The following is a 16,448-nucleotide window of genomic DNA, read 5'->3' on the forward strand; positions in this document are numbered from 1 at the left end:
GTTTTCTTTTTATATTAAATAAAATATATAAAATATGTGGTAACTTTGCTTTAAAATGGCTTCGACATAAATCATTTTCCAACCTTTAAGTTCTACATCAATTTTCTAAAATTTATTGCATTTGAATAAAAATCTTTAAACAGATGGCAACTCTCTAAACATATTTTTAAATGTATACTCCCTCGTTGTAATATTGTATTATTCATATTGACTCGTTTTTTATTTTTGGATAAAAAATTTCTAACAGGTGACAATTTACTAAAGTTTTTTTTTAAATAATCAGAAAAGATCTTTCTTTTCAAAGATTGTTTTTGTTGAAGATTTTTTGTTATGAATATTTTCATAAACATAAAAGTGATACTGTTTAGGTCCACTTAAGTTAAACACTATGCCGCCGATAATTTCATTTTTCTATCTTTGCAGAGGGAAGAAAATTTTTTAAATCCCTACCTACCTACAATATTTTTCAAAGTAAATCGATTTATGATACTCAAGTTAATCAATTTCAAAATTTCCCTATACACCATTTTCTTTCTCCTTCCAATATATAACCACTCATTACTCTGATTGATTTCGTGGGTGGTGCTTATAAATCACTCTTGCTCATTCCTTCCATTTTTTCCTTTCTTAACTATCGCCACTACTCACATTCAAGCTTATCTTCCGGTCGTCCAGCTTCCAGCAATGACAAATAGCAGACGACATCCTTGAGCGGCACCTTCAGCGTCAACGGATCAAAGTGTGAAAGTTTGCGTGCTAAAAGTTTGATATCAGCTGCAAATGAAGAACAAAGCGTAACAATAAATACATAGTTTAACAGAAGAGGTAGAAGAAAAAGAAGACGGAAATGCGTAAATTTGTAAATGCGAAAATGCCAGCGTGCTAATTCTTAAACGCTGCGCAGTAAAATGATGCGATGAACGCGCGTGAAACTTAAAACCAACCAAAGGATAAGCACTTTGAATGCTCCGAATTACTAGCATATTTCTTAGCTAGCTCACAGCGTTCCCAGCAGTTATCCAGTAGGATGGAAGTAGTTACTCCAGCTACGCGCAGCAATCTTCAAAGTCACTTAGCTGTGCAAGAGTTGCTATGATGAAAGAGGAATGATGCTATCATATTCCACTTTCACCACTCTTCACTATTTGGCATTAGCTTACATTTAGTGCATATATATAATATATATTTGTATACAACTATATACGAGTTTGCAAGCTAAGCGTTGTCTTTCAATCCACTCACAAAACTCATGCCATTAATTTTCTCAGTCAGTCTACTCCTGTGCACTCACTGACAAACTCACTCACCCCCAGCATTGCCATTCTATCGTTTCATCAACGCTTGGCCCTCATATAAAATTACATTTCATTTCGCAATTTGTTAGTGTTTGCTGCAAATTGTAATTCATCATAGTCAACATTTAATTAAATTTATTTGCTTTCAAATGCCCACAAAAAGTCTATTGATACGAACGAAAAATGTTATGCGCCATTGAGCAATCGAAAAAAGTTTAGCCCCTTCATTGATTCGAAGGCGGAAAAAGTGCTTTTTCGTGCCGTTATTCTCAATTAATGAACTGGAGTTATTTTTCTGAAATTTCAGTTGAGATATTTTGTTACATGCGCCTGTAGCTAGAAAAAATATCATCTATGAAATTAAGCAGATAATGAGTGCATAAATGATTTTAAATCCTACAGAAAAAGGTATGAAATGAAACCTTTGTTGATGAGTTGGTACAATAGGGCAGTTTGTAGTTATGAAAAAATATGTAGTAAATTGTAATATATCCCAGCGGTTTTTTGTTACCAAAACTGGCACGCATGAAGTAAAAATATCATTAAGTTGCCATGCAGATGAGTTTATAAAAAAACTAATTTATAAGCTATTTTTTTAAGTATTATGACCAGTTACAAAAGTTATCTGTTATTAACCAATTTTTGTTCAGTGATGAGACCCATTTCTGGCTCAATGGGTATGTAAACAACCTAAATTGCCGTATTTGGGACGAATAGCAACCTAAAAAGAATCAAGAGCTGCCATTTTATTCAAGAAAAATAACATATTGGTTTGGTTTGTAGGGCGGTGGAATCATCGGTTCATATTTCTTCAAAAATGTTGCCGGAAATTCAAGCTGCAGATCTCGGAGACATTTGGTTTCAGCAAGACGGCGCCACTTCCCATACATTGCATCAATCAATGGATTTAGTGAGAGAACATTTCGACGAGTAGATAATTTCACCTTTTGGGCCTGTCGATTGCCGCCAAGATGGCGATAAGTCTAAAGTCTATGCGGTCAATCTTTGTAATTCGCCAGTTACCAGTCGTTATGCTCGAACGATTCATCGGAAATATTAATCAACGGAAGGACCATCTGAGACGTAGCCGCGGTCAACATTTGAAAGTAATAATTTTCAAAAAATAAATGCCCACATTTTCTTTAAAATAATAATAAACATTTGAAGTTTCAGTCGCTTCGAAATGGATCACGCTCAGTCTCAGAAAAATTCCAAATCTAATAGATTAAAACAAGCTTTCTTATTATTTCAAGACATTTAATTTCAACTAAATCGATTTGAGTTCGATCAAATTTGGTCTCTAATGGTATCATGTTCAATAATTTTGTTAATTCGCCTCGAAAAATGCTTATGCAAATATCTTTCTCAATTTTATGCCAAGTTATTGAATAAAACGGTGCATATTTTATCTAAATTCCATAATTTTAAGAATACTAAAAAAAACTGCTATTTAACGTAAAAATAATGAATTTTTTCACTAAAAATTATACTCATACATTAAAGAGAGCACAGAGAAAATTCAAAATCAAGAGCAGAAAGGAAAGGTCTGTTTGCTATTTGGAAGTTAGGGTAATTTTGTATGCATTTAATTAATTTTTTACTATTCGGAAAGATCATATGATAGACAAACTTTACGATGTCATTTTGATATAGAAATATAACTTTATTTCAATTATTTTACCATATTTCAAATATCTTTACTTAAAAAAAACCCATTTAACTCTCTCACAAAATGTTGACTAAAAATGCCTAAAAAGTAGTACATTACGTCGAATGGTGTATGTAGTAAGAATTAGGATGGTAAATATAACTGTTTTATCTACAAAGATACACAGTGTATTATATATGACATATAAATATTTATACTTATATGTTATAAATAAACGTATGCTCATATTCTCAAGCACATACCATCCTGCTAAGTAGAAAACACTGTTCGTCCGCCACTATGACATACTTATAATCATGAAAATACCTGCGTACATACTTTATCGATTACGTTTGTTTTCTAAACATCCTCTAACAGGTAAATACTTCCTGTTATATTAGTAAATACACCTGCTTGCTTCCAAAAAAAACTTTGTGACTTATTTAGTGCGTGATAGCTTACATTCTTTTGAAGATGATGAGGCAACTTAAGCATAAAGTATTTTAGTGGAAGGGTCGAAAAATATATGCTCTTAACTTTCTCTTTCCCTTCTTAAGTATTCATGACTTTGTATATATTTGTTGAATAGCTTGTCTGCTACTTCATTGGGGAAAATATACATATTTTGCTCCCTAATCTCTTTCTTTATGAATTTTCGTACATATCGTTTTCCGATATGTTTTCGTATTATTCGTTTAGGCAACTTTCTCTCAAATATATTATTACACATGCATATAAATTTTGCTTTCAACTTAACATATATTTTTTTACTTATTTATTTATTTATGTTTGTTGCTTTTATATTCTCACACTATCAACTAAAAATATGTTATATAAACTTTTCCATACTTATGGCGAGCATATTAACCCAATATTACTTCCGGCTGCGTATTACTGGGTTATCCGTTGCGCGTATTTATTAAGAGTCATAACAGAGTGAGGGTGTGGTGGCTATCAAGGTGAATGCCTAGGTGAGATGTCCGTAAGTGTTTGAACTGCTTAAGTAAATGCCTGTAAGGCGCCTGAGTAAGGAGTATAGTATATTTCGACAAAGTAATTTCGTTGACTTGGCGCTCAGTCACTCATTCACTCACTCACAAACACACATTGACTAAGTACGCACCCATATTCGCAAGTTTTTCGTAGTGTGCTGAGAGAAAAAGATTTTTGAAAATAAGTTTTGTAGGCATGAGAACTCCTTTGTGTCCATGAGTTACTAAGCTACATTTATTCATATATGCATGTGTGCCGCACAGACGCGTTAACAAAAACCGGAAATGTGTGAAAATCTTTTTATAAATATTGAAATTATGAATAGGCAACGACGCTCATACACAGAAATTAAAATTATGCTGCTCTTTACACAGTGGTTAAACTAAATCCTGATAAAGCTTGAAGACTTAATAATGAGAAAAGGCTGAAATATGTTAACAATTTGGATGGAGCCTTCTTTCTTTTTTTTTTTGCATAGATATTATTATGTGGTTATAACGTCAGTCGTTCTTCCTCCTCCGTAGATTCAAACTGTAGCCAGGTCCTTCTCCACCTAGTATTTCCAACGAAGTGGGGGTCCTCCTTCTCTGCTGCTCGCAGTGGATACTGGGTCGAGTGTTTTAAGGCATTCGGACGACATAACCTAGCCAGCGTAGCCGCTGTCTCATAATTCGCTACAATATGTCAGTCCGAAGTAATACCTGTTTAATTTCGAAGCTGACGGTGTTGTTGATGTTAATGATGGTTCCAATATAGACGAAATAATTTATGACTGTCAACAGTGACGAAGACGCGAGTGCGACGACTGTTTGTTTGATAGCAGGAGATATTTCGTCTTACCACCTTTCACTACCAGACCCATTTGCTTTGCTTTCTTATTCAGTCTGAAGAAAGTCCTTCCCGATTATGACGAAACTTTTGGTATTGCTCAACGTCACACAGCCGTATTAGTTTTGCGGAGATACCAAATTCAGACATAGCTGAATGTGGCGACTCTATTTCGTGCTGTTAAAGGCAGTTTTGAAATCGGCGAAGAGGTGGTGTGGCGATCCCTTTCTATGGGTCCATTCCAAGGCTTGGCGCATCGTGAATATCTGGTCAGTTTTTCATTTTCTAGGCCTAAAGCCGCACTGATAAGTTTCAATCAATTTGTTGACCGTGGACTTGAATCAAACAGTACACTCGATAGAACCGTATATGCGATGTTAAGGATTTTACCATATGCACTAGGACTCTTAAAAACACATCTGAAAGCGCTGAATATATCCTTGCCATAAAAGACAAAATTATTTAACGAAAAGAAATTAAAAATTATTTTCGAACTCCATTGCTTACATACCGACTATTTTGTTTCATAGAATATATAATTTAGTTTACAATTCCTTAGATTTTAGATTTAAGAAAATAATTTCTTTATAAAGAATGACACTAGTTGATTTCCAAGCTCTCCAAGAACATAATACGTCTTTTGGTCTCTAATAAATTTCCAGTTAAGTATGAGTTCATATATTAACTTTAAAAAATAGCTTCAGCAACACTAAAAGGTGGCTTCGAGGTTGCAAATAGGAGGATATTTTCTTCCAAGCCGTCCAAATCCACAAAAAATAGTCTAGTAGTGTTAAATCAAATGAATAATTTGATTTGATTCAATGAATAAATTTATTGTTTTATTGGCTGTAAGGCATGTAGTACCATCTAGTTGTAACCAAAGGTCGAATAGATCAAAACCTTTTAAATTCAGGCACAACAAAGTCATTAAACATAGCTCTTTAGTACTCCTCATGGATTATGGTCATGCTTCAAATCTTTAATGAACATTAAAACGTGACTTTGTGAGGATGCTACGCCATTGCAACAAGAACTTGTGGAATATATCACTCAACATGTTAAAATTGTATTTATTAACGTACCCATTCAATCAAAAGTGAACTTTCTGGCTGAACAATATTTTCTTGTAAAAATCTTAATCGGTGGTCATCTCAATTTAGGTACATTCACCGAACGCGCGTGAGGATACTAGTAGGCTTATCTGAACAACAGCATCTAAAACATTCTGATCTCACTCTACAGCTGAACCATCTCATATTGGTTCTCCACAGCTAATTAATTCTAATTTTAAATTTATAGTTCTTTTAGTTGTACAGTGAAATTTTTTTAATACCCCATTTCACTCTTGATCAAATGAAGAGAGTACTAACCAGAACATTCTAGAATATGTAGCAATCAAATATACTTTACGGTGCACTTGGCAAATATATTTTTACGCATTGAAGGTCATTAAAAATTTTGCATTGCTTTCGTGGTGTTTTTGTTGTTATTACTGCTCCTACACATATTGTAGAAGCGAAATTTCACATGCCATTTTGTGCCCACCATAATTAAAGTTGCAGCTAATTGTTGTTGTCAGTTTCGCTGCCACGCACACTACAAAATAATAAAATATTCAGTGGACCAGCATCCACATGAATTTTTGGCAACTAGTTGTTTTTGTTGGCTTGAAAAGTTGTGTTGTTTATTGTTTTATTAAGGGAGTGAGTTTATAGTGTCGAAGGGAGGCAACGAGCTTATGGCGAGTTTTGTTTTGGTTAAGTTAACGCAAATTTGCGATTAGCCAAATTAGAATTGCACGAAAGTATACAACAACAAGTGCTGTGCTACTGTTAAGAGGGTAGTATGGGGGGGTCAGCACAAAATTTAAAATTATTTTTTGGAGAACGGCAAGGTTATTCAAAGCCAAATGATAATTTTTGGTTATTTTTCACTTTTCAATTTGTTTCGGTTCCATGCTTGAAAGCTGAATTTAGTTAAGTTAGGAGACTAAGATCAGGGTTACCAATGCATATCAGCTGGCAACCCTGCTTAACATATATCTTACAAAACACGTTCCATTTCTTTTCATTCCTAATTATATGATTGTATTTATTGTTAAGTTTAATATTATATATTAAGTATTCTGCAAATGTATGGCAGCCCTAGACCAACTATTTTTTATATTTTTTTATTTATAAAGTAATTTTCTAAATTGAGTTGTATTTAAAGATTTTTGAATTACAAAATTTGGGTAAGATGGCAACCATATAGCAATACAATAGCGAAGAAGTTGGAACCATGAACTGTATGAGCTCTACAGTGATATACATATAGTTAAACGTAAAAAATAGGCAACGAATCCGGTGGTTAAGCCTTGGATAGGTAATGCGAAAAGTTTCTGCGAAACGGGACCCGTGCGTGGACAATGGAAAGCAGGGCGCCCTTGTGTGGGTAGAATTTTCCGAGAAGTTAACGCGAAAAGTGTAAAATTCATTAAGCACTTGCGAACTCTGTCGATCGTTTGTCAGCATAATCGCCTTAATTTGAAAATTATTTACACTTGCGTATACTTTTTCTCCAACTAACGGTAATTATTTTTTGAAACACCAACACACCGACTCAAAGCAGCGCTGTGTACCTTTGCTCTGACGCCTCACGCGTAACAGATAGCCAAAGTTCGCGCTGCATTTTCAAACACCAGCATGAAAGTCGTCGATAAGATTTTTCCAGAATTTTTATTTGTAATTTTTCACTTTCCGCTCCGCATTTTCTTTGTAACTTTTGCTTTTTTTTGTTTTTTGTTTACTCTTCGCCTGCTTTTTTCGGCTTTAAAAGTCACTTTCTTACCCGTGCGTCGGAGTTAAGGCTTGCAGTTGCCATTACCGTTACCATTGACGGCTGCTGAGGTTGAAAAAGTGCCTGTCAACAAGCAGAAAGGGTACTCGAATACATTCATATGCGTGTGTGTGTATGTACATAGTTGATGAATGGCATTCAAGTCAGCAGATGAGTCCTTTTTATGCGCCTCTTGATTCCAGTTTACTCCCGCGCTCGCTCGCTCGCTTGCATCACTTTGCGTTTAGTGTTTGCGTGTGAATTGTCATTAATGCGCAAGCCACTCTAATTAGCTTATGGCTAAAACAATAACGTCATAAAAGAAAAAAAATCGCTCAACTTTTCTTCAATTCAGCCAACTATCCGTTTTTCATACGCATAAATATACGAGCTGCGAGGGCAATCAAGTCTCTTCTGCTCCAAGGCAATGGCTAGTTGCCTCACTCACTTTGTTATTCACGCTGAACTAATTAATTGACGGGATTAATTTAACGCCATATTTACCAACGCATAGCATTTCGAGTGTGGCTTATTAATCCAAAGAGCAAAAGCGAATAAAACAAAAACAGAAAGTAAAAGAAAAAAGTCAAACACAAACCAAAATCAGCTGCAACCAAAATTTACTTAAAGGCAACTAAAAGAAATATTAGCGCGCCTAGCATTGCTAAAAGAGCGAATAATTAGCACTACTGAGCGGCTAGAGGTTTATTACGGCCAGCGCATCCAACTGCCTTGTGTAGTTCATTAAAAATGTTGTTGAGATAGGACAGTTCGCTCGGCAATAGGCTGGCTTTTAACGAATGGCTTTCTCGAGGGAAATGCAAAACAAATTGACGGCGCTGTAAATTATTCAAAGCGCGGCATGGCAAAAAAATTATATGCTGATTGGCATGGCAGCGTAGTGATGAAAAGCAGATAAATGACTTTGGTGGGCCTTGTGCTCGCTTTTTGTGTGCAATTTTCATGGTTTCATCGACTTTTTTGTTGGCTTTCAGCGCTTGAAAGACATTATTTAGTGTTGCGCGGTGTTTTGCTGTTGAAACGAATAATTTTTTTAACGCTGAGAAATCCTATTTCATTAATTATTGCATATATTTTTAGAGTTTTTGCACTGACATTTGCACAGAGGTTTGTTCAGTTCATTATTAACTTTCCTAATTGTTAGTGGACGAAATTATATAGCAGCTGCAACAGTATAATGACTACTTTATTACTCATAGGAGCTAATTAGTCGCATTTTAATAATATATGTTCACACCTAAGCTAACGTATTTGATCTGCAATACGGAATTCACCGACTTTTATTTTGAATTCTTAGTTTATTTTTTGTTATTTTTTGTTTTGTCGAGTATTTTTCCTAATATGATAATACAATCTTCCTTCGCTCTCATTCCCTTCATTCCGTGCCGCTCTTTTGACAAATATCATTTAAAATTTGAATTTAACTTTAAGCATTTCCATGTGTCAGTTCGCAGACAATTGTCAGAACGAAGTCATCTACTATTTCTCTAATGCCAACAAGAACTTCCTCTTTAACTCTTTCGATGACAATTTTATTAACAGAGGCAAATGGGCGACTCACATGGAGAAAATTTTCACTGACTTCACGACCTTTCAAAATATAAAGTACTTTGACACTAAAATACTACTATTAGTGTAAAGTAGACTTATCAAAACCCCTCTGCAACATTTTCAACGCATTCCTAGCCGGCATTCCATTGGAAATGAAAAAGAAACACAATGTTATATATGCGGATTAAACCTCGCGCGAACACAAAATAAGTTTATAGAGAAAAAGGAAATAAATTTATATCGTTTGGTTTCCCTATACAGTTTAAATGTAACAGTCCGAGTCAAATTTGATTATATCATAAAAATCCATGGTATATTACTTATAAGTATAAAAACGACTAAAAGCAAAATAAAAGCTTCATGAATAAATTTCTGAAATAAAAGGTCCTAAACTTCTTTTGAATGATAATCAAAACGCGCCATTAGCTGCCAAAATAAGTCATCCATACTTTCTTGCTCATCATTTATTATGACAAACTAACACAAAAAATTTAGCTAAAAATAGTGCCGCCAGCAAAATCAATGCAAAAATGAAACTATTTCGTTATTAATCAGTCTCTATAAGTATATTTAGATTGAGCTGCGATTTATGTTATTTGTCTACACCAGAGCTTTTAACGTTAATGCTTCAAGATTTTGTTTGGCGTCAAGAATCTTGCGACAGCTTCGCGTTTTTGTACACTTCAATATCTTGCCACAGCATTTATGTGACACGCCTACACGTGCAACATATGGCACACAACGATAATGCGCCCACAAATAGATGCCTCAGAATATACAAGCAAGATATTATGTCACAACAAAAACGATATACACAAACATATGCTCATACATAAGTATGCTTCAAATGACTCAGCCCTTAACACCAGTGTAGCCCACGTTAGCGACTGCTACTTTTGGCCAAAAATACAACCAACCAAATATGTCTACGAAATTGAATTTCATCATAAGCGTGCGTAGAGGCGAAAAATATTATACAGTTATAAACAGGATTCCACTTTCTGTTTACGTGTCTCTCCAGAGAGTGCTATGCATTTGAAATTGATGTGCCGCAGACACAAAAGCATGCGTGCTGCTTATCAAGTTACCGCTGTTTGTTAAGCGCCTATTTCCGTGCGTTTGGATGCGAGCATGTTGCGTAGGACGCATGTAGTGCGTCATTTTCATTTCCGCCTGACCGAGCCCACTAGGCGTATGAGTAACGCGCGTATCAAATACTACCACTAGCGACCTTCTGTAAGATATTGTATGTGATATACATATGATGTACTCATATACGTGTATAATATATATGTATTTAATAAAAATTATAGGAAAAATTATATTCGTATCGGATGTTTTCTTTTTTGTCTTACACCAGTAAATTCGTTAGTGGCTACATTGCTGGTCGCCGGTGTTCATCGGCAGCACGTGAATTATTTAGACGACATTTTTATACTCTGCAACATGTTGCTACAGAGTATTGTAATCATGACTACAAATTTAATAATTACGAAAACTGAAACTTTTAACCAAAGTTATTTTCGAACATCCGACTTTACTGTATATGATTAGTTTAACACCCTAAAGCTTAGATTCTTGCTAATTGTCTGTTAGTTTGTCATAATAAATGATGAGCAAGAAATATGGTTTACCTCTTTTGACCGCTAATGGCGTGTTTTGATTATCATTCAAAAGAAGGACTTTTGTTTTCAAAAATTTATATAGGAACCTTTTTTTTTTTTACTTTTAGTCGGTTCAAATTCTTCACTACTGGTTTCCCCTGCAGGCTGGGGTTCGAGGGGAAACCGAATATAATCTCTGCAAGGCATGCCTGTTGTAAGAGGCGACTAAAAACCATATGCACTAGTCAGGCTTTAGAGACCATGTTTTGATGTCAACATGGTCTAAGTTAGATAAGTGCTATAATATTCAGCTGGAAGTCAAATTCTGAGTTTTATATTTATGTCACAAAATATAAAGCATTTGTCACAGCTACAAATGCAACCAGTCATTGATATGGGGACTCAACTGGTAGCAGCAAATACTACAAAGTCAGACCAAAGACTGTAACTTGGTGCCACGGGGAGCAGTTAGCCCTTGGAGGTAACTCCAATCTGCTCATTGGGTTTATCCCGTTGCGGAGATTCGTGGTGGCTGTGGTTTATACCTAAATGCAGGAAGGGCATTTTGTCCAATTTGGAGTCGTACTGCGGCCGGGTGTCGGACCCAAAGTACGGCAGAGGTTTTAGATGGGCCAATTGGAACCATCAATTAAGTGCAAAATGCATTTATGCTTTGGTGCGCTGATCAACGCATTGTATTGATCTTTGTGCTTCTAGCAATAGAAAGCACAGTGGAGTTTAGTCTTCGTAGACAAGTATTCACGTAAAAACACATTAACATTCTTCACTACTGGTGATGAGTTGTGGGCTTGTGAATATGACATCAAAGTTATTTAAGTGGGTAGGGAATGCCGCACCAAAAATATACCGAAACAGGTGGCAAGCGCTGCCATAGTAATTTAGCGAAAGTAAACATTCTACACATAATCGAGTCTGCTTAGTATGCCTCCCTGACAAAATAAAATTATAAATAAATTATTGTGTAACAATGTCAAGTTGAAAATCCATGACCTTTTTTATAACGATTTTTTAATAATGTGGTGAGAAATTCTAATGAGATTGCTTGATTGTCTGTGTACTATAATATTACAAGTAAATGTCATTAAGGTGATAAAGTACTTGGCCATTACAATGCAGCAAACTCGCTTGTAATAATGAACTTACAACGCTGATGTTACTAGTAAAATGAAAACTAAGAGATTAGTTTGGTCAAATGACAAATGTAATGTTGTTATTACAATAAAATGGACTAAAAACCACTACAAAATTCCCCTCCTTAAATCCCTTCAGTAAAAGCGACTATTTACGAAACGATGACGAGCGCAGTTATCGGAATAAGGAAGAATACGTGTGCTTAAATTGTAATCACAGAAACTTACAATTACAAAAACTGAAACTAATTAAAAAAAAAAATATTTTGATATACGAAATTTTCGGTAATGATTACTGCAATTATAATCATGACTACAAATTTAATAATTACGAAAACTGAAACTTATAACCAAAATTATTTTAACCTGCCAAATTCTGTGCTAATTATTAAAGTAATCATGAAAAATATGATTACAAGTACTTAAATTTTAATCCCAAAAATTAACAATTACGAAAAATTACAAAATTACAAAAATTAAAAAAAATTGAAATTCTCATCTTCGAAATTTTTAGTAATCATTTCTGTAATGGTAATCATGAGCATCATTACCAGTACTTTATTAAAAAAATAACAATTACAAAAACTGAGAAATAAATATGAAACGATTTTCTATAAAATGTTGGACAATGATTACACTAATAGTAATCATGAGTAATGCCATTACTAAGAATAGAAATTGTCATTCCAAAAATTTACAATTATGTATACTGAATCATATAAAATACTGATGTTCTAGTCTACGAGATTTTTGGCAATGACTCCTGTAATTACAGTCATAAATATGGGATTACTAGGAGTTAAAGCTCACACATTAAGCACATAAACTGAAACTAACGCAAACTATTATAAGTTCAATTACAATTGAGTAATTGCAATCATAAAAATTAGTTACCAGTATTAAAATTGTAATTGTTAACAGTAATCGTTAAATTTTTGTTACGATAAATTACAATATATTTTCATTTAATTACAATTACAGTAAACGGTAATCAAAATGTAATTATGCAACCAAGCCTTCGAAACAAAGTTTTTATGCAGATTTCTTAGGAATGTTCATATTATTTTAACGAAACTGACATCGTTTTTGGAAAACTATCAAAGCTATTGACATTAATAGCTTATGATACACCATAAAATGACTTAAACATAAAATAATAAATTTAGACTAAGTAATGCTTTCACTAAAATTTTTGTAGCTTTCCATGTCAACATTGACGATACTTGTGAAAGTAAGTGTTAGGATGAGTAGAAGAAAATTTCATAATTAAATCAGAAATAGTAGTGATCAATCCACTGCTCTAACTCCCATAACATCATTCAACTCACTTCTATCTCTCTCACTCGTTTCGCTCTCTTTTTTAATCGAATAAAAATCTCATCAACTTTCATTAAATTCATTTCTCTTTATTCAACACATTCGCATAAGAAGTCGCATTACTGTTATCCAATATGGTAACACTCTCGTGCAACGTACTACGTGGCGTCAGCCAATCGCGTGGCAATAAGCGTTGCAAGAACGGCACATAACCGCTAATTGTTGCCAAACGATTCACCCAACCGGGTATACCCTTGCCGCACAGGAATTGCGACATATAATCACAAAAGTGATTGCAATTATTGTGTATCAAGTGATATGAATTGCCAGTGAATCGCTGACCCAATTCCTCGACAATCTGATACACCTGCTCGTTGGTAAATTGTGTGCAGCCCAACTGTACCGTTTGGCGAAATTGAAAATTCGGACCCAAATCCGCATAATCACGTGGCAACATTTCAAAAATACCTGTAAATGGAAATTGATGGCCGCCATAGGCGAATTCAGTGCCGTATAATTCGACGCCCGAATGAAAGACACCGAGGCCGATGTAAGAGGAAAGCTCATTTATTCGTAATATATCGTAGACATTCAGCTTGACCGGTTCACAAGAGAGCCCCAGTCGCGCATGATCACAATTACGTGGTTGTCGCCGCCTCGATGTGCCTGTCGTGTTGGTGGCTGTAGTTGTAGTGGCCGTCGCTGTTTCGGCACTTCCATCATGCCGACGCGTGAATGGTGATTCAAAACAGCTGCCGAAACTGAATTTGCTAAACCTCGCTTGATTCGTATGCATTTAAAATCGTCTCCTCGTTTTAGCAATATCTCATTTTATAAAATAAATGAATCAAAAATTGTGGAATGGAAATATTGTGAAAATAAGAACTTAAGATTTTGAACTGAATTTTGAAAATTGTGACATTGTAAATAGCAGAGAGAAAGAGCTAGAAAAAAGTAAAGTTGTTCGGAGAGTATTTGATTTATTATATTTTTATTCATTTGTGGCACTCTGTGTTTCGAATTCGGCTTTAAAACGGTTGGGTGGAAAGAAGATGTCCTCTAAATTAAGAATGAACATATTTATTTAAATTAGTAGTATTTATTGAAAAAATAACTTTAACTCCCGAAGAGGTGGTCATCTTTTTCCGGGGCCATGCTTGGTAGTCATACATGAGTTGGATTTTGTAATCCCGCAAAATTTTCCCTACAGCGGATGCATTCATTGAGGTCTTCGATAATCTGATAATCTGCAAGATCTTTCCGCAAAATCTTCAATATAGTAGATTGGCTCATTCGGGGCAGGGTAAGTTTCATTATCAATGTTCAAAACAAACTGGTTAAGTAAAAGGTGTAAAAAAATCGTCTCCGAAAAAAGAATTGCCTCATTGAAAACCACATGTTAAAAAATACGTGCCACTTTCAAATAACATACAATGAGTACCATGATCAATCAGCTCCAGAACCATAATCATCTTTGATAAATACGGATGATCCAAGTAGAAGCTCTCTTTTCAATAGCATTTTTTTGACATATCACGCGTGAGACGGTCAAGCTGTCATGTTATATTTGTCTGTCTTGTTTGGCATTTCATTATGAAGATACTTACGAAGACTCAAAAATGATTCCATGAGAACGAAAACGTCAATGGTGACCATTATTGCGCCATGATAACCCATTATTTGATGATTGAATTTGAAGTTCGTGGTCTCGGCGATATTTGGTTTCAACAATATGGCACCACTTCTCGCACATCGCATTAATCAATCGATTTATTGAGAAAACACATGGGTGTATAGATAATTTCACGTTTTGGGCCCGTCGATTGGCCACCAAGATCATATCACACTGTCACACTATCCCACGCACTATACGCCTTTTACTAGCCGAAATGGTGCAAGGAGTCATCGAAAAATAAATGCCAACAAAACAGTTCCTTTGTATGATAGTAAACATTCCCCATAAATTTTGAAATTTTTGTGTTTTTTCTTTAAAAAACTAGGTACCTTGAAATGGAACACCCTTACTTAACTTATTAATGTTTCGTTCAATTAACCCTAGAAGTTTTTAAACGCGTTTTTCTCTACGGACAGTGTCCCCTTATAGAGAAATCGTTTAACTTTCATATCTGCAGAAGTATAGGACCTTTTCTAGAACCGTCAGAAGTCGCTTGACACCTTTTTTTGTTCGCACTCTACGTGTATCCCCTAATGTTTTCGAAAATTCACCTGAATGAATATGTTTGCAAAGCCTCCGCTCAATTTTGTCCAAGATTTCCGTCATCTTTATTGCTTAAATATAACCATTTATTTTTACTTTAAGTTGGTGAATGGTAGTTTAGAATTTTCTGGCCGCAGCGCCACCTATCGGACACATTTTGGTCAGAAAAGTTTGACGGTGGATTTTTCAACAATTTCAGTTGTCAACTATATTGCGAGAATGATTTTGGATTAATGAGTTGTCCAAATAAAAATGAAATAATGAAGTGGACCTTTAGACAAATAAAACTATTTAGAAGAAGGAAGGCGCTAATCGGGTTTGAGTGGAAAAAGCATTTTGTAAAATTGTTAAGTAAAGTAAGTTCTCTTCAAGTAAATTGGTTGCGAACTAAATTCGTATTATTTTAAAAGTTAACGGTATTTACGTACATTAATTTATAACCCTTACAGTTCATATATACTTGTATATACATATATGTACATAAATATTTATACTCACTATCGATTTTGCAATTAACCGAATTGTTGCTCTTCTTTGATGAGTTACGTGACATCTGTGAATGATTCGCTTGCGAATGCGATGGACTCGAGTCGACGGAACGGCGCGCTGCAGCGCTGCTCTGGAATATGGACGGGCCACTCGCAAGTGGACTGGGCGTAACCGTTACCATCGGATGTACGCTGCCTGCAATGGCGGGAAAGTAACACAAAGAAAAGAGATTATTGAAATAAAGATGAGACAATATGCGAAATTGAATTTCGCGCAGAAAATATGATCTAAAAGTATTTAAACAAAATTGTTCTTTCGTTGCATGGACTCACCCGTTTTGCTAGGATCATGTGTCAAATGGCCGCTCAATGAGTGCAGCTTATCGGTGATGCCATGAATCTTCTCCACGAAGGTGTGACGCGCTTCGCTTGCCACTGGCGCTGCAATTTCAGCAATACTGCTGATATTCGGTATGGAGCCTTGATTGACCAAACAGAGAACAAAAAAAAAAAAAAA

General features: G+C 35.0%; 1 protein-coding gene and 1 pseudogene across 1 annotated transcript in view; both read right to left on the bottom strand.

Annotated features, from left to right (window-relative positions):
• Positions 1-16,448, bottom strand: part of LOC108973161 (diacylglycerol kinase 1) — a 193,514-nt gene that overhangs the window by 55,603 nt on the left and 121,463 nt on the right. Inside the window, exons 6-8 of the mRNA XM_018940226.1 lie at positions 16,265-16,411; positions 15,942-16,127; positions 649-774 (exon numbers count right to left, since the gene is read on the bottom strand). Of these exons, the coding sequence (XP_018795771.1) occupies positions 649-774; positions 15,942-16,127; positions 16,265-16,411 (459 nt within the window). The remainder of the gene's footprint in view (positions 1-648; positions 775-15,941; positions 16,128-16,264; positions 16,412-16,448) is intronic.
• Positions 13,291-14,116, bottom strand: LOC108973162 (annotated as a pseudogene).

The sequence above is a fragment of the Bactrocera latifrons genome, unplaced genomic scaffold, assembly GCF_001853355.1.
Source record: "Bactrocera latifrons isolate USDA-ARS-PBARC rearing strain unplaced genomic scaffold, ASM185335v1 scaffold_46, whole genome shotgun sequence".
Lineage (NCBI taxonomy): Eukaryota > Metazoa > Arthropoda > Insecta > Diptera > Tephritidae > Bactrocera > Bactrocera latifrons.